The 24,558-nt window shown below is 40.4% G+C and overlaps 1 protein-coding gene and 1 long non-coding RNA gene across 2 annotated transcripts in view; one reads left to right on the top strand and one right to left on the bottom strand.

The window, feature by feature from the left end:
* The window catches only part of LOC143902152 (uncharacterized), a 77,677-nt gene extending 57,574 nt beyond the window's left edge, over positions 1-20,103 (bottom strand). Inside the window, exon 1 of the long non-coding RNA XR_013258278.1 lies at positions 19,957-20,103. This is a non-coding gene — a long non-coding RNA (uncharacterized LOC143902152). The remainder of the gene's footprint in view (positions 1-19,956) is intronic.
* Phrf1 (PHD and ring finger domains 1) lies at positions 509-18,220 on the top strand. Its single transcript, XM_077415388.1, has 14 exons — positions 509-1,853; positions 2,077-2,263; positions 2,485-2,559; positions 2,631-2,697; positions 2,773-3,134; positions 3,333-3,563; positions 6,776-7,279; positions 8,484-8,728; positions 9,061-14,614; positions 14,732-15,182; positions 15,388-15,485; positions 15,563-15,691; positions 15,818-15,939; positions 16,108-18,220. Exons 2-14 carry the CDS (start codon positions 2,123-2,125, stop codon positions 16,124-16,126), a joined length of 7,998 nt encoding a protein of 2,665 aa, XP_077271514.1. The 5' UTR covers positions 509-1,853; positions 2,077-2,122; the 3' UTR covers positions 16,127-18,220.
* Positions 20,104-24,558: the final 4,455 nt, after the last annotated feature.

Below are 24,558 nucleotides of genomic sequence, written 5' to 3'. Positions count from 1 at the left end.
CCATGAATTCGCACCTTTATTCCTTTATCTTATTCTATATTTTTCTCATTGTGACTGAGCCCTTACGGAACGGAAAAGAAACGAAAAAATGTCTAACCTATTCTGTCGAAAGTTCGCAAATAAGTGCAGTGGATCGATCGCTTTGCAACATTTTTATTTTTGCAAATAAAGAGCAATATGTCGTCATCGGTAGGTATTACATGTGAAAATAAAATATATATGTTAATATCCTATGTTAATATGTTAATGCTAATTAACTGAATGTGATATATTTTATTAATTTCCAGAAATTCGAATGTGGATATTGCCGGCTGGATTGTTTGGTTCGGTGAAGACGGAAAACTTTCACATCCCGGTGTCTACGATGCAAGAACTTGGTCCAAGGCTGGTATTCATAATCAGATCTTATTTCAAGACCGTCTTAAGTAATATCTTAAGATGCTAATACTACGTTTACGCGAGCGTTACTTCTGTAGTAACTTACAATATATCACTCGTTTACGCGGAGTAAATTATCGTAAGTTACTACAAAATCCCGTTTACGCGAAGGAAAATCCTGTTTACGCGAAGAAATTATCGTAAGTTACTACAGAAGTAACGCTCGCGTAAACGTAGTATATAAATACCGGCCTAAGTTTTGGTTTAAGCCAATCAAATTGCAGCTCTTGCAGAAAAGCAGCAGTTTCATTGGCTTAAACCAAAACTTGGACCAAGTTCTTGCATCGTGGACACCGGGCTTTAATCTAAGGTTAATAGTTAACCGACACTTGTGAAACTGGGCCTCAGAGGATCGGAAGAAAAGAGAAGCGGATTCTCGAGCGAACAGAAGCGAGTCTCCGGGAAATTTACACCCCGTCCACCGAAGTTTATGATAAATTCGCGCTTGCTCGTTCAAATCGCTCGACCGCGCGCTCATTTCCGGTCAGTCAGGTATAAATGTATACGCTGTCTACGCTCGACATTTGCCGATTTGCCGCTTTGCTCCCGGCCGTGGCCGCGTCGCCGCGTTGCGGGCGCCCGTCCACACACGAAATCGAAATTTTTGAGTACGCGGACGGCGTGCTCTCGGTACCGCGTTCGCGTCCTCATCCGTTGATCGTCGCGCGAGGCCGGAAGTGATGTCATGACGTCGTCCATATACACACCATGGCACGGCAATTGGCAATCACGGCACACCAGCACACCTAGGCGTCCGCGATCCAAGATCCAAGATGTCTGCATGATGTCTGCAGTCTCGCGATAGAACGCATATCTTTTTGACGAGCTCTGTTACGGGAGAAGTCGTGCGAGGGGCTAATTTCCGGAAGCGAACGGGCTGCTCGGAGCCGTTCCGTCCGTCTGAGGGCCGAGGGATCGGCGCCGCGCGACCACGATCCATCGGCGTGCGACGCTGAATTCGCGCGAGGAATCGGGAGCGACGTCGAGAGTGAGAAAACGAGGACAGAGTGAGTGAGAGAAAGAGAGAGAGAGAGAGAGAGAGAGAGTGTGTGTGAGCGCGGAGCGGGACGGAAATCGAGAAGCGTCAACCGTCAACTCCGAGGTGCATCAGTACGTTCGCGTTCCATTCGTTAGACACTCGTTCGCACTCGTTCGCGAGCCCACCTCAGCGGCACCGAGGTGGATCGGTAGCGTCGCCTCGAACTTTGCCGTCGCGAGCCGTCGTCGTCGACGGGCTTGTTCGCCGCGACGCCAACGTCCACCTGCACAGTTCGACGGCGAGACCGAATCGAGACAGCGACGCTCCCCAATGTCGGTCGCCAGCGTGGGGGACGACTCGGCCACGATCCACGTCTGAGTCCCGGAACGGGACACGAACGCTGCCGCGAGAGTGCCGCGCAGTGCAGCAGAATCAAGTAATTCCTCCATTCAAATGCTTCGTTTAGGGATTAGGGTAATGCGGGATTCCTCGCCCGTGAGCTGAACGCAGAGTATTCAGATGCTCGTGACGTTAAGATCTCAAGTGAAAGAGCGATATTTTCGGTGTAATAATTTAAAGACTGCATGATTTGTTTGCTACTTTAATTAGAGACCACGGTGAACGTAAATTGAGATAACGTCGGAAATTTTTGTTTACAGATCTGTAGGAGAATTTCAGTGGGTATGAATTTTAGCGATAGTCAAGATGTCAAGTGACAGCGATACTTTGTTCGATACTTGTTCGATACGCCATCATACTCACAAACGCAAAAAAATTGTCATAAGTGACAGTGATAGCAGCGATGAATCTGTTATTGTACAAACTCGAAGAAAGAAGAGAATACTTGTACGTGTGAAAGTGCTTGGTCTAATTATATTGTAATATTTTTCAGATAAAATTAAATTTTTTACCTAATGGCATAGTATTTATAAAATAATCTATTGATACGCTTATTTTAGCCTTTCTTGGTGATTCCTTGCCTTTCATAATCTTATTTTACATTTTGAGTGAGAAAATTGTTTATTTATTACACTTTTAAATTATAATTGCATTTATTGCTGTTTCAGAGAGTCGTTAGCGAAGGAGAAAGTAGTAGTGATGATAGTGATGTACCTAAGCCTGTGATTAGACGACAAAACCATGTAAGTCCTCAGAAATATTTAGCTAAATTTTTAACAGATACATATCTTTATTAAATGTTATTTTGTTGCAGAGAGTTATTAGTGAAGATGAATCTAATTATGATAGTAGCGCAGAAGGAAGCAAATCTACTCAGAGCGGTTAGCATATTTATTATTGACATCTTGAAATATTAGCGTGCTCACTATAAGTCATTAATGTCATGTGTATTACAGATAGCAGTAGCACATCCGAATGGCAAAGTAACTGGTCTAGTTCCGACGAATTAGATGAGGATATCAAGAAATATAATACTAAGCGTAAAGTTTTATCTAAAACTAAGAATGAGAATACCGATAAACCTGGTTCTTCTTCGTCAACCAATGTCAACGCCAACTCCGATAGCAGCGATGATCAATCAGAAAAGTGTTCTATATGTCTGCTACCATTCAGAAAACAACAAGTTGGTACTCCGTCTGTATGCGATCATTGCTTTTGCTTGGAATGTTTATTGGAATGGAGTAAGAACATTAATACTTGTCCCGTGGATCGTATATCCTTCACTACGATCGTTGTTAAAGATCATTTTGATGGCAAGGTAATATTGTTTTTTACATTAATATATTTTTTCTTATTTTGTTATTTATTATAACGTCTTGATTCAAAAATATTACCATAATAGTGGAAAAAATATTGCCAAATAGTGGAAACTTTCAAAAATGTTTTACCAGTTTATAGAGAAATAGGGTAAAAAATTTATATCTCGCTTTTAATACCCCTCTTTTACTTATCGTAGGTCATAAATCATTTACCAGTAGAAACTGTGCCACGTATTGAAAATCAAGTGTTGGATGATCCAACATTTTGCGAAATATGTCATCAAAGTGACAGAGAAGATCGAATGTTACTTTGCGATGACTGTGATCGTGGCTATCATATGGAATGTTTAACACCTCCAATAACGACAGTTCCCATTGAAGAATGGTATTGTCCGGGGTGTACTCAAAGCAGTTCGACTAGAAGAACGGTAACAGTTCTTGTATTCAATATTTGAGGCCAAGTTATACGTTATATCGAACTTTTCCATATAGCTTAACTGACATCTCTTTCATATAAAGGAATTCTAAGTACGCATTAATTATAGATCAAGGTTAATTTTTTTTATATTAAATACTGATTTTTCAAGAGTTTGACACGTATTATCTCTCATATTACTTGCGATACTCATGATCACTTGTTATTATGTGATACATATTTATGCATATATTTACTCATAAATTTAGATTTTTGCAATATATAAGAGATTTTTGTTAGAGATATATAAGAAATTAATTTAAAAAAATTGCAAAACTACAAGGATGTATACTCCGTCCAACAAAAGATCATGGTTGGCTCGGATGAAAACTCGTCCGTTTTGCGCAGATCTCCGCCCACAGAACATATCTATTTACATATATGGTGCTCCACGCTCTAGGGACTTTACCCCTACTTTTCTCACCTATGCGCAGAACCAACCATGATCTCGTTGGATGGAGTGTAGATAGATTTTATTTAACTTCAGCTTAAAAAGCCCAAGACTTGGACTTGGTTTACAATTTACACACTTAACACACTCGTACACATTCATACTTATTCTTGTTACTACCTAATCCTTTTTGCACCAATAATCTCTCTTTCTCTCTCTCTCTCTCTCTCTCTCTCTCTCTCTCTCTCTCTCTCTCTCTCTCTCTCTCTCTCTCTCTCTCTCTCTCTCTCTCTTTTTCTTTCTCTCTCTCTCTCTCTCTCTCTCTCTCTCTCTCTCTCTCTCTCTTTCTCTCATCCACCCTTTCCACAGCGCGCAACCGTAACATTATCCTCTTTATCATTTCATACACTCCAATATTTACCAATATATACTTTCCTCTCAATTCTATCCTTCAACCACAGATACATAATCAGAGATATATGGGGATACAAAAACGAATGTAAATTGTCTATATTAGGATGAAAATTTGGTTTATGTAACATTTCCATGTAATTAAAGGTCAAGCTCGTGTGTGTCAAATAATAAATAGGTTGCCGGCCAATAACGAGCAATGTTAGACGTTAAAATTCAAAATTTATTAATTTAACATTACAAATGGTACGTTTCGGCAACACTGTGCCTTCCTCAGCCAATTTTAACAATTAATTGAAATGCCACGAATCATGTGTCAAGAGTAACAAATTTCCACATCGAAATTTACATACAGATAACATTGAAATCTAAATTATTACATACTGATGAAGTCCTTAAAGTATTGATAAGGTGTATACTTGCTGAACAAAAATTCGGAATCGTTGTGTATCAATCTTAATTAAACGTCGAATGATAAAATCCATGATTAATTCCTCAGTCGGCAGTGAGAACGAATCGAGTCAATCTGTGATTTTTTGTCCGTCACAAACAAGAGTCGATAATTACGATGAAAGTGTAAATGAGACCATAGCAATTCGAGTTAGTAAAGTTTTCAGAAAGAACTGTATCGTGTCGAATCCTGTGTGTGACTCAACAATTTTGGAATCGATTAGTTTCAATTTGCCGTTCTATTTTCGTTATGTTGATGACATAATTATGTCGATTCCACGTGACAAGGCTCAATACATCCTAGATAAATTTAATAATTACCATGATAGGCTGAAGTTTACAATCGAATATGAAAATGACCGTACGTTGAGTTTTTTAGATCTAAAATTACATATTATTAATGACACTATCCACATAGATTGGTATCACAAAGATACATTCTCTGGTAGATATCTATCCTACTATTCGAACCATCCAGAGTGTCATAAAATTGGCACGATATACAGTTTAGTGGACAGGTCCATACTATTGTCCCACCCTATATTCCAAGCAAAGAACATAAAATTGTGTATTAACATACTAATGAACAACGGTTATCCTATAGATTTGATCTTTAAGAGAATTAACATAAGATTAAGGACATTATTCGATGGTAAACTTAAGCAGAACAAAAATGCGAATAGAGTTGACACTAATGTTAATGTTGATAATGACTCGGAAGAAAATAGAAGGAAAATTATTGTTATTCCGTTCATTAACAACATCTCTGAAAAAACAGCACACCTTTTCGATAAAAAAGAACATATAATAGGGTATAGAGTCCTCAACAAATTGGACAAGTTTATCAAAACACATAAAGATACCAATGCATTATGCTCGAACAACAATGTAATTTATAAAATCAAATGTAATGATTGCGACGCCTCTTACGTGGGGCAAACAAAGCGACAACTGAAAACAAGAATCAACGAACACAAAAACAATTATAAATTGGACCCATCCAGACATTCAGTCATTACAGAACATATACTTAATTTGAATCATAGTTTTAATTGGAACAACCCGGAGATTTTAGATTTCGAAACGAATTACTACAAGAGACTAATATCAGAGATGATACACATCAAAGAACAAAAAAATGGTATTAATTCCAATAAAGACACTGAATTGCTGGATGGTTCTTATTTTAACATCCTAAACGAACTTAGTAACAACTCATAGGGAGTTAAACATTGGTTTATTTACATCATTGTTGTCAACCGATTCCGACACGGAACGAAAATGCTCAGTCACACACAGGATTCGACACGATACAGTTCTTTCTGAAAACTTTACTAACTCGAATTGCTATGGTCTCATTTACACTTTCATCGTAATTATCGACTCTTGTTTGTGACGGACAAAAAATCACAGATTGACTCGATTCGTTCTCACTGCCGACTGAGGAATTAATCATGGATTTTATCATTCGACGTTTAATTAAGATTGATACACAACGATTCCGAATTTTTGTTCAGCAAGTATACACCTTATCAATACTTTAAGGACTTCATCAGTATGTAATAATTTAGATTTCAATGTTATCTGTATGTAAATTTCGATGTGGAAATTTGTTACTCTTGACACATGATTCGTGGCATTTCAATTAATTGTTAAAATTGGCTGAGGAAGGCACAGTGTTGCCGAAACGTACCATTTGTAATGTTAAATTAATAAATTTTGAATTTTAACGTCTAACATTGCTCGTTATTGGCCGGCAACCTATTTATTATTTCCATGTAAGTTTTCACATGTAAATTGTCATTTTTATATGTGAAATATTTTATAATTCTACTTGAAGAAACTTCTTTTTATGAAAACCATATGTAATGAACAAAAGTATACTAATTCCTTCTTTTTTTTTATCTTTGCAGTATTTGTCGAGCTTTGTGCCAACTCTTATAACGGGAAGAAACCCTAGTCGGTTTCTCTGTGAAATAAGAAGGAACTTAAACATATTCCGTAATATACTTCCTCATGTCAATGATCGTACGTACGTACCTGCCAGTCGCACCCGCAGAGTGCGCGATCACGATCCAACAAACAGTATCGAGCAATTTGTCGACCCGAATCAGCCGTCTACTTCATCCGGCCTCGACTCGATTGGTGACAACAGTCGAAGTCGTTCGCCGAACACTAGCTTAGAAGGTAATGTTTCTTCCACGCGTTCGAATACAAAGTCCAAGACTAAAACGACGAAAAGGAAGAAGAAAAAACTTCCGAAGAATTCGAAGAAAAGCGGCAGTAATTTAGTTCGAGAAGTACGAATCAAAGAATTCAATCATGATGGCGAAGAGGAAGAAATAGTGACGTATGTCAAAGTCGCATCGTCCACGTCGAAGAGGAAGTGTAAGAAAAGAACAAAGAAAACGCGCAAGGTATAACGTTAATTTCTCCTCAAATGTAGCATAATAGTTTAACACGTAACATTGCTCGTCGCATTGCCAGATGTGTATATATGAAATGATTTTAAACGTTGACATACCTTAATATTTTATGACGGGACGAACATATGTTCTGTCGATATTGTTTAATTGATTAATAAATAAAAGTTTTCATATTCACGCATTCTTGTGCTACTTTTATTAAGATATATATATATATATATATATATATATATATATATATATATATATAATATAATTTCTCAAATCTCTCTCTCACCTTGGATTGTACCGTCTGGTAATGCCAGCGTGTCTCATTAAGTGTTCATCATCTCGGACTATCCGATCATTGCTGTATTCCCCAATTATACTTATGCCACCTTCGTAACACAATCCAATTGAATTAGACTTTTCGATTGTAACTCATTGTTCTTAATTTATATAAATAAAACGATTTTCTCACACTAGATGCACTTGGTTTTTTTTCTTAATTTTGCTTAAATGACTTTATTATATTCATATGCTAAATCTTATAAACATCAACAGTGTCAATCATTTAACTTTAAGATTAAAATCATGAGCGATTATTTTCTTAATAATGTGATCTTTCTTATTTTGTAATATATATTGTGATATGATCCGTGACATAAAGCATAAGAATATAAATATTATAAATAAGTTAAAGATAAGAATACACTTTTTTATAACTGTAAACATTAAAAATACACAGAGCTTACCCTGAGCATTGTCATCAAGAGCAATGCATCTACTTATCGAGAGTAATATAAGCCAAAACTTAAAGAACAATGAATTTACAAATTGATTTAATACCTATATTTCAATGAGACTTAATTATCTCGCTTTCAAAATAATTATAACTTGTATATTAATTAAACTTGTATATATTTTCTAAAAAATTACATTCTATTCAATAAAATCTATTAATTACTTACCTCGCTAACTTACTCTAACTTATTTTTTTCTTCAAAGATTTTTTGACAAAAATTAGATATTAAAGAGAATTCTTTTTTGCAACGCCTCCTCACGCTGCTTACAGTATTTTATTTTCTATATACAATTTTTGTTATTAAATATATACATTGCCTATCTCTCGTATTTTTTATCGTCTTCATAAAAGCACACACTCTCACACACACACACACACACATATGAGGTTACTATACTCTACTATCTCCAGAGGAGAAAATACAAACGACGTGCGCGCAACGAATCGTCCGTGCTGACTAGTACGCGAACAGTAAAACGAAGATTGGCCTCTACACTCGGTATGGAGAAGCCGAAGGTGCCGCTGCTTGTACCTACCATGAAAAATAACATCTCTATTCCTGAGAAAACTGTTCTCACGAACGCCAGATACAGCGCCGGTATACCTCAAGTCAGTCTCTTTGGAAATAATCTGGGATTAGATTACAGTCCACCTGGGTGAGCGATTGATCTTATTTATTCACTTCTACGCATATTATCCTTGATTAACCCGTCACTCAGTCTACGTAATTTCTTTATTGTACGCATAGATATGTAAAGATATAATATATTTTATTTTAGTAACGCGGTATTGGATTGCACACCGTTTTTTTAATTCTATGTAAGATATACACCTATATGAGATTATAGCAATAGCTCTATAATATGTGATCTTAATGTTTAATCGTTCAGACGATTTTTGGTGGATTTCAAGAAATATAATGAAAATAAAAATAAGAAAGTAATATTTCAGTGAAATATTTTAATGTAAAATGATTCTTTCCAATTAGGTCGGATGATGACGATGAATATTCCATTGGGATTGGAAATGGTCCAATAATAACCGTACGACAACGACGATCGGCAGTACCGACGATCAGACGTCGCGCCGTTTTAAAAACTATCGTCGATCCGATCAACGAAGCGGATAGTATTGGCATAACAGATCTACTGAGTAGCATAATGAGCAGTCAGGAGCTGTGGCACTCGACCAAGAAGAAGGAAAATGTGATCTTGAAGGCTAACGGTACGCTGATGGTAAATAATCCTGAAAAGAAAAACAAGCACAGTATCAATAACAACGAGAGCCCGAAGAAGGAGAAGCAGGATGAGGAGGAGGTTACGCGACGTGAGGAAGCAATCCTGGAGGAAGTAGACACACCGTTGGATGTGTCCAACATTAATTCCAACGATATCACGCAAGCGCCAATGTACAACAATCCCTGCGGCGGAGGTGGCGGTGGCGGTGGCGGAGGTGGTAACCGAGGCAACTTCCGGGGCAGTTATGGCCGTGACAACGGCCGACACGGTGGCCACGGGGGACAGACTTACAGTGGTGGCCGGGATTCATTACCGCCAAGCGGTGGTGGTAGACACAGTTATGGCAGCGGGACTGGCAGCGGCGGTCCGCGGGACAACTTCGGGAATCGTGACTTTGGTCCGCCGCCGTTCTACAATCCAAATTTTGAGCACTGCGGCGGACTACCCATGTTCGGCGCCCACGCGCCGCCGCCGCCGTTCCGCAGCCGCAATCCCCAGCACTTTCGCAACGAGCGGCTGCGTTTCCCGCCGCCTCCACCGCCCGCCGAGCGACCGTTTAACTACATGGACGGCAGTGTCAGCTTCGAACAGAGGCCGCCGTTTCCGCACGTGACTGACAGATTCCCTCGGCCTAGACCACCTCCATTGAACATTCTGCCTTCCAGTGGTTCTTCTGTCGCGCCGCCAAATGCATCGGATCCCATGAACATGCAGCAGCCGGTGCACATGCACAACAGTCTACCTCCGGTCAACCTGTCAGAGGATATGACGCGAAACTACCAACCTCCTGAGCACAACGACCGTATCGTGAGGCCGGATTTCGTGGCCGTGTCGCCTGCAATCGCGTCACCTGCAATCGCGTCACCTGCGGCTGCGTCGCCTACTACACGACAGGACAATGATGACTGCGATATCTACTGCGATATCGAGCCACCGACCAAGCCCGATTGCGATGCACAGGAAGATCTTCACAATAATGGCTCGATGATTTTGTTGCCGCCACCGGAGCCGCCGTCCGGTTTGTTGGATTTCGAGGAGAACTCTAGAAGCGACAAGGATGACAGCGAGCAGGAATTGGTGATCGACGACAGCCACAAGGAGGAAATGCCAAGAGATTTACCGGCAAGCGGCGACAAGTACGATCCGTTCGCGGCCGACAGTGATAGCAACGACGATTCCGCTCCGATGAAAGCAGCGCTGGAGAAGGCAGCAGGATCGCGGAACAGCTTGGACAGTTGTAACATACCTATGCCAATTACGCCGCCGCTGGTGTCCGCGACTTATCCTGCAATGCCAGTGACTGCCACAACAACGATTCAAGGCAGGGAGCGCCCGCAGGAGCCCATTCGGCTCACCGCGTACGATGATGAAGATGACAATGACTCGCAGTCGGACTGCCCTAATTTTTCCATCTACTCATCGCAGACCATGGACGTGGCTAGGCATACAGAACAGGAGTTGTCACAGCAGCTTGGACCACTACAACCGCCACCGATACCGCCCAACATCCCTGATGACGATGATATCATCGTAGGAGACGTTCAAGCCTGCGATCTACCAGATGTGCCACCTGAACCGGCCGACCCGTATCTTGAGGCGTTACAGAAGGAGCGACAAACTCTGAGTAAGATACCACCGAAAAAAATCTCGCACGACTCGCATCGCGGCAAGATCACCTTCAAGATCGGCAACAAACTGAGGCTTAACAATCGGTTGAGTGGCCTGCACTCAGACGATTATTCGCAGAACACGAGTTTTCTTCAGAAAAGAATGATGACGGCACCGATCGATACGCAGCAACAAGAACGAGATAGCAACAAGGGTGTCAGTTCGTCAAAGTCAGCAATAGAATCTACAACCATACGATCAATAGCGTTGAACCAATTCATGAAAATTGGGCCACGATTTGCCGGAGAAGAAGAAGAGGGAGAAGAAGGAGCAGAAGAAAAGAACACGGAGCCCATTCCAGTGAGCCCACAGAAGAAAGAGCCGCTCAAACTGGCTAGTCGGGACGAAAGCAAGGAGTTTTGTTCAGAGAGCTCATCGGATGAAGAAACTACAAAGGTGGACGAAAAACCGAAACATGTCGACGCGTCACCTAGTATGAAGGAAGAGGAGGACAGCGAAGGGGAAGTGTTACGATTGGCGGTGGCGAGCATGACGTCGCCCGAGAATGTCGCGGTTGCGGAAAGCACAGTTTCATCCTCTCTCGATGTATCCCGGCTGTCGCCGAGGAAATTGGACGGCAGCGAGCTGAGCGTGGAGTGCAGTTCGGAGGACTTGGAAGACGGTAGCACGGCGAGCAAGACCGCGTTGTCGCGCTCGAAGACTAGATTGCGAGGCGAGGCAGATGCGAACAACGACTCGCGAGAATCGAGTAGCGACGACGATGACGACGAGCGTTTGCTGAGTGGCCATAAACTTGCCACGGCGGATCGCGACGACAAAGACGACGATAAAGCGTCGAACGACAACGAGGATCCAAATTCGTCGGACCAGCGGCATGAGAAGGAGAGCTTCTCGACGGTGGACGACGAAGCAGAGCAGTTCCCGATTGAGAAGGACAAGCTGGACGAACCGCCTGTGCCTGCCACTTCCATCGATAACAATTGGGACTCGGACGGTGCTTATACACCCTGCAAGGACGAGTTGCCTGTGAGGGACGAGAATATGCTGGAGCGATGTACAGCGCCGTTTGAAGCCGGCTTGGAGCCTATCACCCCGACGAAGGACAAGACGAATGACGATCTGGATGACTGCAGGTCACCGGGTGGTTATGCCGAGCTGGGCACTGAGGCTATCTCCGAAACCGATGAAGCGATAAATTTCGAGGAGGAATTGAACGCCTTGTTGTTACGGAAAGAGAAAGAGATGGAAGACGGTGAGATATTAGATGAGAGCAAACTGGACACGAAGGAGCGTGAAAAATTAAAGGATGAGAAAGAAGACGATAGTAAGAAGAAGAGGAAGAAGGACAAGAAGGAAAAGAGCAAGGAGAGCACGGACAAAAATAAGGAGAACATTTTGTCAGATAATCTGGTTGCGTGGAAGAAACTTTCAAAGAGCACGAAGGAGAGGTCATACCGCGATAAAGACAAACGATCCAAGTCGAAAGAGAAGGAGAAAGAAAAAGATAAGGATAAGTCTTCTAGAAAGAAGACAAAGGAAATTGGGAAGAAGAAAGAGAAAAGGAAAGAGTTGCCGCGATATGACGTGAGAAAGATCGTGGCCGACAAACCGAGAAAGGATGAGTACGGCAGAGATATCAGGGAGAAATCACGAAGCAAATCCAGAAGTCGGTCGTCAAACAAGATTCAGTCAGGCTCAAAGGATCGACGGAGTCGATCGTATTCGAAGGGACGGTCGAAGAGCAGATCCCGCCTCCGATTGTCCTGGTCGAGAGATCGCGGCCAATCGTACTCCAAATCGTGCCGTTCCAATTCGCGCAGGAGATCGTCGTCGCGTACCAGGCGCAAGTCGCGAAGGCGATCTATGTCACGTAGACGATCTCTGTCGAGGCGGCATTCCATCTCTCGCAGGCGATCGCGTTCGCGATCACTGTCGCGCAAGCGGCGATCGCTATCGCCTAGGAGACGGACCAGGCGATCCTTGTCGAGATCGCGCGACAAGCGAAAGGACAAAACAAAGAAGTACAAGTCGCGCAGTCGCTCGAGGAACCGCAAGAGATCGCGCAGCAAATCGCCAAAGAGGATGTCGTCCAAGACGCGCGAGAAGAAGCACGGCAAGAGAAAGGCGCACAGTCGGTCGCGGTCGAAGGGCAGATCGATCTCACGAGAGCGGGATCGCAACAGAAACTGGGATCAGCTGAACGAGAAGAGCGTGGAGCAGGAGCAGCAGTTCCCACGTGAGCGCGAGGAGCACGAGCGTTCGTGGAGCGCACAATGGACGCCGTCTTGGTCGCGTTCGAGATCGAAGACCCCACCGCACATCCAGCAAGAACCGATCGGCTCGCGGAATTGGTCCCCGCCATCCGTGCTGGACAGTGTATCGCCAAAGAATCTGACTGTTATATTGACAAACAAAGAGGCGATAAAGAAGAAGAAGAAGGAACGCCGAAAAGAGAGCCGGAAGTCCAAGGAGGCGGAGAAACGGCGGAAGAGCAAGCGCAACAGGACTCCGCCACCGTCGAAGGAGGTGTTTGCCAGTGGTGATAATATATTAGTTAGCGTATGTTTCAATAAAGACAACGAGATAAATCCCCCGGCTACACCGGAATTACCCCCAACTATTCCGTTGTCACCACCGATAAAACGTCGACGAAGAGAGTCCGTTCAGACGGAAACGGCGCCTTCCGCGAAACGATCGAAGAAGGAGAAAACGAAGGACAAGCGGTCCAAATCGCCGAAGGTGAAGAAGGACAAAAAGAAGAAGTCCAAGGCGGCGGAGATCGCAGCGACGAAGAAGCCCGTAGCTGTGATCGACCTGGATCAGTCGCCGTTCCGCGAGCAAACTCCATCGCCCCGTGACGTTATAGTCCTGAGCGACGACGATGACAAGCAGGCGCAGGAGGCGCTCGCCGTGTCGCCGGAGCAATGTCCACCGTCGCAGACATCGCCGCCGCGCGAGCAGTTTGTTTCGCAGGGCCCGAAGACCCCGCCAGAGCCGCAGATCAAATTCTCTATAAATAAGCAACCCAGCAATCTCAGACCGTCTCTGATAAATCCACTGTTGGAGGAGGAAGAAGAGGAAGAGGAGGAGGAGATGATGGATGAGCGGGCAGAGGAGGAGCTGGAGATGCGGGCTCAGGAGGAGCTGGAGCTGCGTCTCAAGATTGGTCCCAACACTCCTCCCGAACCGCCAACGTCTCCGCCAACCTCGCCGGACGCTTACGATCCCTTCGATCCGACTAAGTCCCGTTCTCCAACGCCGGATGCTAGCCAGGAAGCCACGCCAAACGACGAGCGTGATCGAGTGCAGCGCAGCTCGCCTAGAAAACACGACGGACCTGCAGACCCTCCGTTGTCGTTGGACGAGCCCAGTCAACAGCAGGAACAACCCAGTCAGGAGAAGCCGATAGAAAAGCCAAAGATAATATCGATGGTGACTATCAAGAGACCGTCGCCGCAGAGAGACGTTTCCGTGTCTCCCGCACCGGAGAGCCAGACCGACATAGCCCAGTCGTGCGGCAGCAGTCCGCCCAAGACCCAGCAGAATCCGCAAAACGTGCAATCAACCGCCAATCCGTTTAGCACCATTAATCCTGTGCTGGCGACAGTGGCGGCCGCGGTGCAAAGAAGCTTCAACGCCAGCACGCCTAACACCACGCAAAGGACCCTGTTGCAGGTATCCGCGATCTGTCATTTAAATTTCAAATTTAATTTTATTCATTTATTATGACTATGACGAATTACCAAGTAAAATCTTCTATTTCGATCGGTATGGCACTTGGTCTTCTTGCAGCCCAATCGCATTTCGCCGAGCAATCAGATAAAGCAACGTACAAACGACAGACCGCAGCTTCCTAATGTATTTACGAACTCTGCGAAATCGTCCACCATGGCACGATCTTCCAAATCCATCCAGAGTAAGAACAGCTCGACGGTAGGGCAGAACGGTAACGATGCGACCATAGATATGACGAACGACAATGTCGTGGACATGTCGTCTCCTTATTCACCGGGATCGACCTTGAGCGATGGCCTGTTCGATCCGCCTAGTCCCGCAAACTTTAATAACTCGCCCGTTGCAAACGCACCACCGCCTGCTGCTGCTAAAACTAGCACGCCGAAAGTTAACAAAAGCACAGAAAAGAAAGACGCGTTTGACGCGCTGTTCGGTGGAATACTGCCGCCCATTAAGACTGCCACCAAAAGCAGAAGTAAAAAGGTCGCCAAGGAGAAGACGAAGAAGTGTATGTATTTAAATTTGGCGTTTCAAAACATATCGAAACAATACAGAGAGGTCTTTTATTTGTAATTGTAATTATTATGTGTAATAATTATTATACGAACAATGTAACTATAAGTTCAAAAGATGTCCTTTACAAGCTTTAACATTTTTCTTAATATTAGCGGATATATGTATTTCGGTACTTATGTAAATGATATATTTTATAGCTACCAATCCTAAGGTTGGCGTACGCATGGACGAAAATCAGCTTCAAATCTTGGACGATCTTCCTAGCTCTGCTGTAGAAATGCAAGTTAAAGACAAGGTATATGAATGGCGTTAACATAATCTGTATTGTTACATATGCATATATAAAATTTGTTTTTGCCTGTGCTGTTACAGTTTCTTAAGAAATTAAATCGACAAGAGAGAGTTGTAGAGGAAGTGAAATTAGTTCTCAAACCCCATTATACCAAAAAGCACATCACAAAAGAGGAATACAAAGATATCATGCGCAAAGCAGTACCTAAGGTAAATACATTAAACTTATAGTTTCTATCAATTAAAAACAATATCGAATTAAATGCGTGTAATCTGATAAAACAAATAACAAAAACATCTTACAATTATTAAAATATCTCAATTATGTAATTACAGATATGCCATAATAAAACTGGCGAGATTAATCCTAAAAAGATAGCCCATCTAATAGAAGCGTATGTAAAGAAATGTCGAAACAACAAGAAGAAGACTTCTGCTCCCAAGATAACAAAACCTGCGTAAGTAAAGTATAAGTGCAACCGCATTAAGTAGTTTTCACATGATAAATTGAAATCTAGGGCGCGCTTAACGCATCAATATCAATAATACACGTACACGTGTCTTCAATCTCGTGAACGAAATTAACTTGTATCTTTTCACACAACCGCATTTAATGAAACTTGCAGGAAGACTCTATGGAGTTGATCACGTGTTGGCAATCCTAACGCATTAGAAACTTCTTCAACATTAGGCCTCTCTTTAGACCACGCGTAAAACACATTCTATCTTCTGGATGGTAAGTGAATGAGAAGTATGCATACATATATATAAATGTGTGTGCGTGCATGTGTGCGTGCGTGCGTGTGTGCGCATATATCTATACATATACATCTATCAATGAACGAAACATGTATTGTGTGTACATACATAATTCATTAATTGTATAAGCGTAATATTTTTATTTATCTAATTATTCAAATACGAAAGAATAAGAGTTCGTGATTGCTATTATTATTCACAAATATTAACGTCTAGGCACGTTCGCGCGTACACATTTAAGCGCGTATTCGCGAAGGCGCTCGACAATGTACGGCTTCTGTTCGAAATATACGTCCGTACATTATTGCGAGGCTCCTTAAAACGAGTTCGGATCACGATCAACGATTCTCTGCTAAGCTAACTAGCAAATATACTGTACGATAATATAACATTAGAGTGATTGTCTAATTAAAAAAAAAGAAATGGATGACAAAAGAACGCTCAAGTAATTCGAGTCGCTATGAGGGAGAAATTAGATCGCAGCAGGTGTATTTTCCCTGCAACTTGTGCTGTAAGATCAGTAGAGATCTTTAAATTAGATTAGTAGATTCTTAAACCTTTATATAAACGAAAATGGCCTGCGAGATCTTTTTCATACAAATACATTTCCATAATAAGCAGGATTCGCAGTACTTTGTTTTACTCTATTCATACATAAAACAGAGGATAAAACGGCACACACACACACACACACACATTTCTGATCGATCAGCGACTTCAGATGTAAATAAATCATGTATAAAATTGCCGAACATTGTCCCTGTATGTGAAATTGATTTAAGTTTGCGTTTTATTATGAGTTTGCTTATGACTCTGTGTCTGTACGCCTGATATACAAAACAGGTTTTTACATCCCGATGCCATGAGAGAACATCAATTTTTATTCACAATCCGTTCCGCACTTATGGCGTTTTCAGAAAAAAAGGAATACTCACTGTCTTATGAATATCGTAACTCGTATTCATGTCTCGCCTTTAGCGCTAAATACGGCTCATAATTCACACATGATATGCTTCTGTTGTGTATGTGTATATACATACATATATGTATATGATATATAATTGCATTATATGTGATCTTGATATTTTGTTTGGGATGATAATAATACAGAATTAGATGATCTCGTAGAATAGAGGATAAGCGAGACGTGGATGTATGTTACTTGTAAGAAGGCAGGACGATCGTTGCGGAAATAAGTTTCATTTTTCCAGAGGTACTCAATGTTCCAAAGTGCAGAATGTATAACGTGTCGAAACAACAGTGTATAATCAATTTACGCAGTGTAATCACAAGTGCAAGTGAGTCACATCTGCAATGAAATAATCGTAAACAACTTTTGCATACCTAGGATACAAGCGTGTTCGTTTTAAGCGTCAGCACATAGGTATTTTTTCAACCGTTAAGAGCATGACAGAAAATTAATGCTGAAACAATATCCCAAGGATAACGTTCGTCTGACTTCATATTTCTAATGGCACGCTGTGGAAATTCTAATTTCGGGATATATTGTTCATATAAATACATACGTATTTATATGAACGTCTGCAACTAATAAGTGAATATTGTAGCTGCCATATAAAATTCTGTTGTACATTTTACGATCAGACATTGTAACGCTCACATCGTACGGAAATACACTAAGTGTGGATAGGTTTTATACTTTTTACGCATGATAGCTGAAATTACATCCTCTTTGGAACGTATACAGATACTTATACATATATATCGAAAACGTACGGCACTGGCTGAGGTGAATGTAAGCAAAACACGTGACGATCCGTATCATAAAGTATATCATCAGTGATCACATCGATATTTATAATGTAATGATTGCATCGATTATCATTTACGCCAGTAAAATGATGTTAAATCCATCGTTAATTGAACTGTCGTTAATTCTTGTGTGCATGAACTCTCTTTTGTACTAAATAGCAATGTACATAAACACGAAAGGAGAATAAAGAGTTTAATATTATCGAACTTGCTCATTCTCTTCTCACTGTCGAATCGATGCCCTGCGAGATTAATCTACTTATGGATTATCATTATCAGATATTGCAATTAATGTTATAACATTATTATAGTCCAAACTCTAAACTCTTCTATTATTAAACAATTTAATTTCTTACAATTATGTTTCAATACTTACAATTAATGTTCTGAATGATGCTTTCTAAGTGTATATTCATATGAATTTATCTCTCTCTACAAAAGATAAGAGATTAAGAAAAATCTACAATATCTCAGGAGAATATGCATTCACATTAGACAAAAAATGTAGCAAACTAAATCCTATATTTAAATTTCGCAACTTTGAGGAAATTATAATTTGAAGAAAGTAAGAAAACTGAAATATATAAATTGTATACAAATTGCCAATTCGAATATATATTTTCTTTTACTTCTATTACTTTGTTAACTTTGTGTGCATGTGTGTGTAATCTTCTATGTAAATTTATAAATAAAATTATATGAATTTATTACATAATTGTATTATAATTATATTTGATTAAAATTTATATAAATTATTTAAATTATATTTTGTATCATATAAATTTTATTATACAATTCTATTATAATTTAATTCATGTTTATATAAGTTATTTAACTTATATATATATATATATATATATATATATATGTATTCTTTGTATTATATAAATTAATATTCTCTTAATTTTTATATCTATATTCTTTCTGTGTAACTTTGGCCCATATTCTGAATGCATTTATCGATAAAAGTGCGTTTGGAATATGAATCTTTGCAAATCGCATAAATATAAATACATTTTGCGTGACACGCATATACGCACGCACACACACGTGCACGCGCACGAACGAAAGAAAAATAAAAAGCATTGCCTGCATAGCGGACATGGAAATAAGGTGAGGCAATCCTCGTGACGAGTTTCGTTCTGTTCTGCGCAGCCCAGGCACGGTGGGGGATCCGCACAGTTTCCGCCATCTTTTTTCGCTAACACGTGGTTACACCACATAACCACAGTATATACAGTAGCGCAACTCCTCTGATTTCGTGTTGGCCAAAACGGATTGCGCATGCGCGAAATAAAGCACTACCTCTGTCTCTTTTCTTCTTACTCTCTTTCCTTTTCTAACGGATTTAGAGGCACATTTAAATGCTAAGGCGTTAAAGTGCTATAGACAGCTATAGATTGACTTGATAAAAGTCGGAAAAAAAATTGTGTAAAGTGTGTGATTGTAAAGTGTGTGATTGTGAAGAGATTTGTGAAGATATTTGTGAAGTGATTGTGAAGTGATTTGTGTATTGGAAGTATAGGAAGAAAAGTTAACCTGTGTAAATTTTATACAGGTTTTCTTTTCTTTGAGAGCACTTTGATCTTAGCTTTGTTTCAGATTTTTTGCTACAAGAAGGAATTAGAAAATGGAAAAAACCATTAAAAACTTTAAAAAAGAAAGTCATTGGTGTGCAGTGACAGGATGTATGAGCACCATAAATGTGGAAAAACGACATTTCTTCCTTTTTCCAAAAAAACATGATAGGACAAATACTATTTTAATAATTGTTTACATTATTATTTCATTATTTGCGTAATTTAATTAATTATTCTGACATATATAGGTGGACTTATTTTACATTTATTCCTGACTTATTTTATATAATATATATTTATAATATATATTTATAATATATATATATATATATATATGGTATTTATTTAGAATAGCTACTGCACCTCAAATATCGATGAAATTAGGCTTAATCGATTCGTTTTTGCATAAAACGAAAGAATCTGGCAGAAAAATGCGGCGGTCTGCCCTGCGAAGCGAGATATTTAGCGTTAAAGTTGACGACTATCAGGTTATGAAACCTGTCATACCGACGCGATGTAACGATTGTGGTAACGACAGAAACATGCCCCGCGGCCACATGCGCATGCTCCGTGTCCGCACGCGCATGCAAAAGTGCGCGAATTTGAAACGTATGCATACTTATAATGCATAAATATAAATATGTACTTTTTATATACGAACTTTTCTCTGCTTTAACAAATTATTTGTTAAATAATTTGTTAAAGCAGAGAATAGTTGGTATATGGAAAGTACATATTTATATTTACAATGAATAGTTGGTATATAAATATGTACTTTTCATATACCAACTATTCTCTGCTTTAACAAATTATTTAACAAATAGTTTGTTAAAGCAGAGAATAGTTCGTATATAAAAAGTACATATTTATATACCAACTATTCATTGTAAATATAAATATGTACTTTCCATATACCAACTATTCTCTGCTTTAACAAATTATTTCACAAATAATTTGTTAAAGCAGAGAAAAGTTCGTATATAAAAAGTACATATTTATATTTATGCATTATAAGTATGCATACGTTTCAACGTCGCGCACTTTTGCATGCGCGTGCGGACACGGAGCATGCGCATGTGGCCACAGAGCTGACAGAGCATGCGCATGTGGCCGCGGGGCATGTTCATGTCGCTACCACAGTCGCTACATCTCGTCGGTATGACAGGTTTCATAACCTGAGAGTCGTCAACTTTAACGTTAAATATCTCGCTTCGTTGGGCAGACCGCCGCATTTTTCTGCCAGATTCTTTCGTTTTATGCAAAAACGAATTGATTAAGCCTAATTTCATCGATATTTGAGGTGCAGTAGCTATTCTAAATAAATACCATATATATATATATATATATATATATATATATATAATTTATAAATATTTATAAATGTAACGTAGCGCATCTCGTTGATTTGCCAACTCGAGATTCGGCACTCGGCGAGACACCGTACGCGATACCCGAAATGCGTGGCAACGTCGCAAAGCCGGCGAAGCAGCTATGTTATAGACGGAGACAACCGAGACAGTAAATCGTAGAGTCCCTTTATAAGAGTCTGGACAGACTGGTCCTTATTTTCATTGGACGTGCAACACCATGGCGGAACCAATCACGAGCGGTAAATAACGAGCCTTAGGAGCCTCTCTCAGGGTGCGTATTATGGAACTTTTCGAAATGGATTCCGATCGGAATTGTTATTTCCTACATTTCTATTGTATTTTTAGGAAAAACTGTCATGCATTTATCTATATATACATCTCGTAATTTTCTCTATCAATAAATTGTTGTATACTATTATAATTTATTTTATTAAAATATTTTTTTCAGGTATTTTAAAGTTTTGGTTATCTTATCTCTATCAAGTGAAAATAAAAATATAGACAAACTCACACTTTCTCACAGCCTCTGTAGAATTCTCTCACGATATCACAACAATACAACGATTACGTGTAGTCATCGACGCCATAGTATTTTTCTTCCATCTAGGGCGTCTAGAATAGAGTCCCTAAATACGTGACATTCACGCCATGTTGTTGCACTCCCAAAGTCTGTCCAGACTCTTATAAAGGGACTCTAGTAAATCGTATGTCTGTCCTTTTCTCCTCGCTCGAAGCTTGCCGAGCGGCGAGCGCCGGGGCCGGCCGAGCGCGGCCGCCGCGGCTGCAGCATATCCCCTCTAACTGGCTAGTTCGGACACGAACCATTAGCACGGACGCAAACCATGTGCGGTTACCGAGCGAAACGACGTAGTTGATGCGCACTTTCTCAGGCGGCGCGTCGGAAAATGCGACATAGGCCGGTATACCGGAAATAAGTTGGCGCTGCAAGTTCATATTTTTTAATTTACTATAGCTCAAACGATTGCTCCCTAATTGCTCCCTCAGAATCGACGATTGCTCCTCTTTTAAGATTATTATTTTTTGAGATATTTAATAAAAACGAAAAATTTCTAATTTTTATTGAAAAACATATTTATAATAACTCTATGCAACTTTATAGGGCATAGAACGATTGCTCTTTCATTGCTCCTTATTAATCCATCATAATTTTAATGATTTATTGCATTTTTATTGAAAAAATAACAAATTAATCATTTCAGTATCGGCCGCCTATTGTAACTATGGCTCGGCAGCGCATGCGCATGCTACCATAACTATGCGCACGCGCATGCTACCATAACTATGCGCACGCGCGATGGTATCTGTTAGAGCTTTTACGGATACCATAGCGCATGCGCGTATGGCTTCTGCTTTCTGCTCATGGCTCCTGCAATTTTATGTGCTTCCATCTTAACTATTTCTTGCTTCGCTCTATTGGGATTTTTAATCGCTCCATTCGTATAATTAATTTTGTATGATATTTTAGCAGAGAACTGTTTATTTTCTTGGAAAAATACATTTCTCACAGTCTTCTGCAAGTATGTTCAACATAAAACGATTGCTCCTTAATTGCCCATCTGTCAGCATTGTGCATGAGCCCTTATTGACGTTAGGCTTAGTTTTCACGCGTCGCGTCATCTGTCGTTAAAGCCTCTTGCACAATGCCAGGCAACAGGCAATAGGAACAGGGAATAGAAATCAGAAATCATGTATAAATGCAAAATAAACAGTGACACAATCAATAGACACAGAGTTTCAGTCACGTTGGAAATTCTGTGCCTATTGCCTGTTGCCAACCAATCGTAGCATTCGAACTTTTTAGGTTGTAATTAACGATTTTTTTAGTTATTTCCTGTTCCTATTGCCTGTTGTCTGGCATTGTGGAAGAGGTTTAACCAATCTAAACATCCCATTACAAATAATGTAATAAAATAAGATGTTTTGATTGGTCGCGTTAGGCGTGGTCTACAATGGATGTCGGAAGTCGGAGTCGTAAGAAATTGACCAATCACAATCTATTATTCTCCTTGCGGTCGAAAAATAATGAATGGTCAATTGATTGGTCAATTTCTTACGACTCCGACTTCCGACATCCATTGTAGACCGGGCCTTATCCGTCGCGACCAATCAAAACATCCCATTTTGATCCCGTCACAAGTAATGTAATAAAATGGGATGTGTTGATTGGCTAACTTGTGATGACGCGACGCGTGACGCGCTCAGTGAAAACTCGGCCTTAGTGCCCATCTACAATGACTACAATAAGTGTTTTAAGCCCTAAGGGTGCCTTCCCATGCAAGACGGAATCGCGGAAAACGGAATCTCGGAATCATTCTGATTGGTTAATCTCATAAGGCTATTGGTTAGCCTCATGGGACTAACCAATCAGAATGATTCCGAAATTTTGTTTTCCGCGATTCCGTCTTGCATGGGGAGGCACCCTAAGCCTTAAGAAATTGTTCAATCACAATTGAATTTAAGGAGAATAAATTGACTGTGATTGGTCAATTTCTTAGGGCTTAGGGCTTAAAACACCCTATTGTAGATGGGCACTTAAGCCTTGTGTCCACATTGTTAGAACTGCGTCCGAGTTTTGGTTTAAGCCAATCAACTTGCAGCTCTTACAGAAAAGCAGCAGTTTCATTGGCTTAAACCGAAACCGAACGCAGTTCTAGCATCGTGGACCAAGGTTTTAAGCTATATCCACACAAACTTGCATGAGCCCATAAACATAAGCATAAGAGAATTGATTGGTCTATATGTATGTGCATAATGAAATAGATTAATCCGTTTTCTTTATGCTTACGTATTATGCGTTATGCAAAAGTCTGTGTTTCTCGCTTTAAGGCTATTGCACGTAACAAAGTTTTAATTTTAATCGTAAGGCCGTAAGAAAATAAGACCAATCACACTCAATTATTCTTCAAGCGCGAGGAGAATAATTGACTGTGATTGGTTTATTAATTGTTTACAGCCTTACGATGATGACTAAAATTTTGTTACGTGCAAGGGCCTTTAAGAACGTTGCGGACGTTAATAGCGTTTTTTCTTGGCTGCACTATTGCCCACTAGTGCAACACTAGTGCAACATTAATGCAACGCTATTGGGTAGTGCAGGGCAGTGCAGGGCGATAGTGCAGCCAAGAAAAAACGCTATAAGTGAAACGCACTCATAAAAAATTTTGATTGGTTGATACCGTTCAGGCGTAAACATAATGCAAAACACAAGGCAATAAATTTTCAACCTATCGGAAGCCGTGAATGCATTCTGTTCCTATTCCCTATTTCTATTGCTTGTATTGTGTTGCGCCCCTAACAGTTCAATATTATTGATATATGAAATTGATTAACATAAGTAATTTATTAACACAGAATAGACGAACAGAAAAATAGTGCTAAAGAACGGTGATGAAGCTTCATTTAACATTCTATACATATGTTAATATTAAACCGTTCCCTGTCCCCTATTTTTTTTATTGCGCAGTCCTTTACGCGTTGTTTGTTGCCGTCCTTGAACAGGATCAGACATGTTTTAACACGTTACGCGCGTGTCTTTTGTCTGGACCATATTTTGGAGTTTCTATTTTTTCTTAAG

Source organism: Temnothorax americanus, unplaced genomic scaffold (genome assembly GCF_048541705.1).
Source record: "Temnothorax americanus isolate GAGA-0224 unplaced genomic scaffold, ASM4854170v1 Scaffold101, whole genome shotgun sequence".
In the NCBI taxonomy this organism is placed as follows: domain Eukaryota; kingdom Metazoa; phylum Arthropoda; class Insecta; order Hymenoptera; family Formicidae; genus Temnothorax; species Temnothorax americanus.
Note: the sequence above shows the minus strand (reverse complement) of the source record. Positions and strands in the feature narration are given on the sequence as shown.

Bases quoted from the DNA above. Each gene is read 5' to 3' on its own strand.
- Phrf1 (XM_077415388.1), top strand. From the start codon at position 2,123: ATGTCAAGTGACAGCGATACTTTGTTCGATACTTGTTCGATACGCCAT. The intron at 2,698-2,772 runs GTTAGCATATTT...TGTGTATTACAG, and splicing joins AAGCAAATCTACTCAGAGCG to ATAGCAGTAGCACATCCGAA. The intron at 7,280-8,483 runs GTATAACGTTAA...TACTATCTCCAG, and splicing joins GAACAAAGAAAACGCGCAAG to AGGAGAAAATACAAACGACG.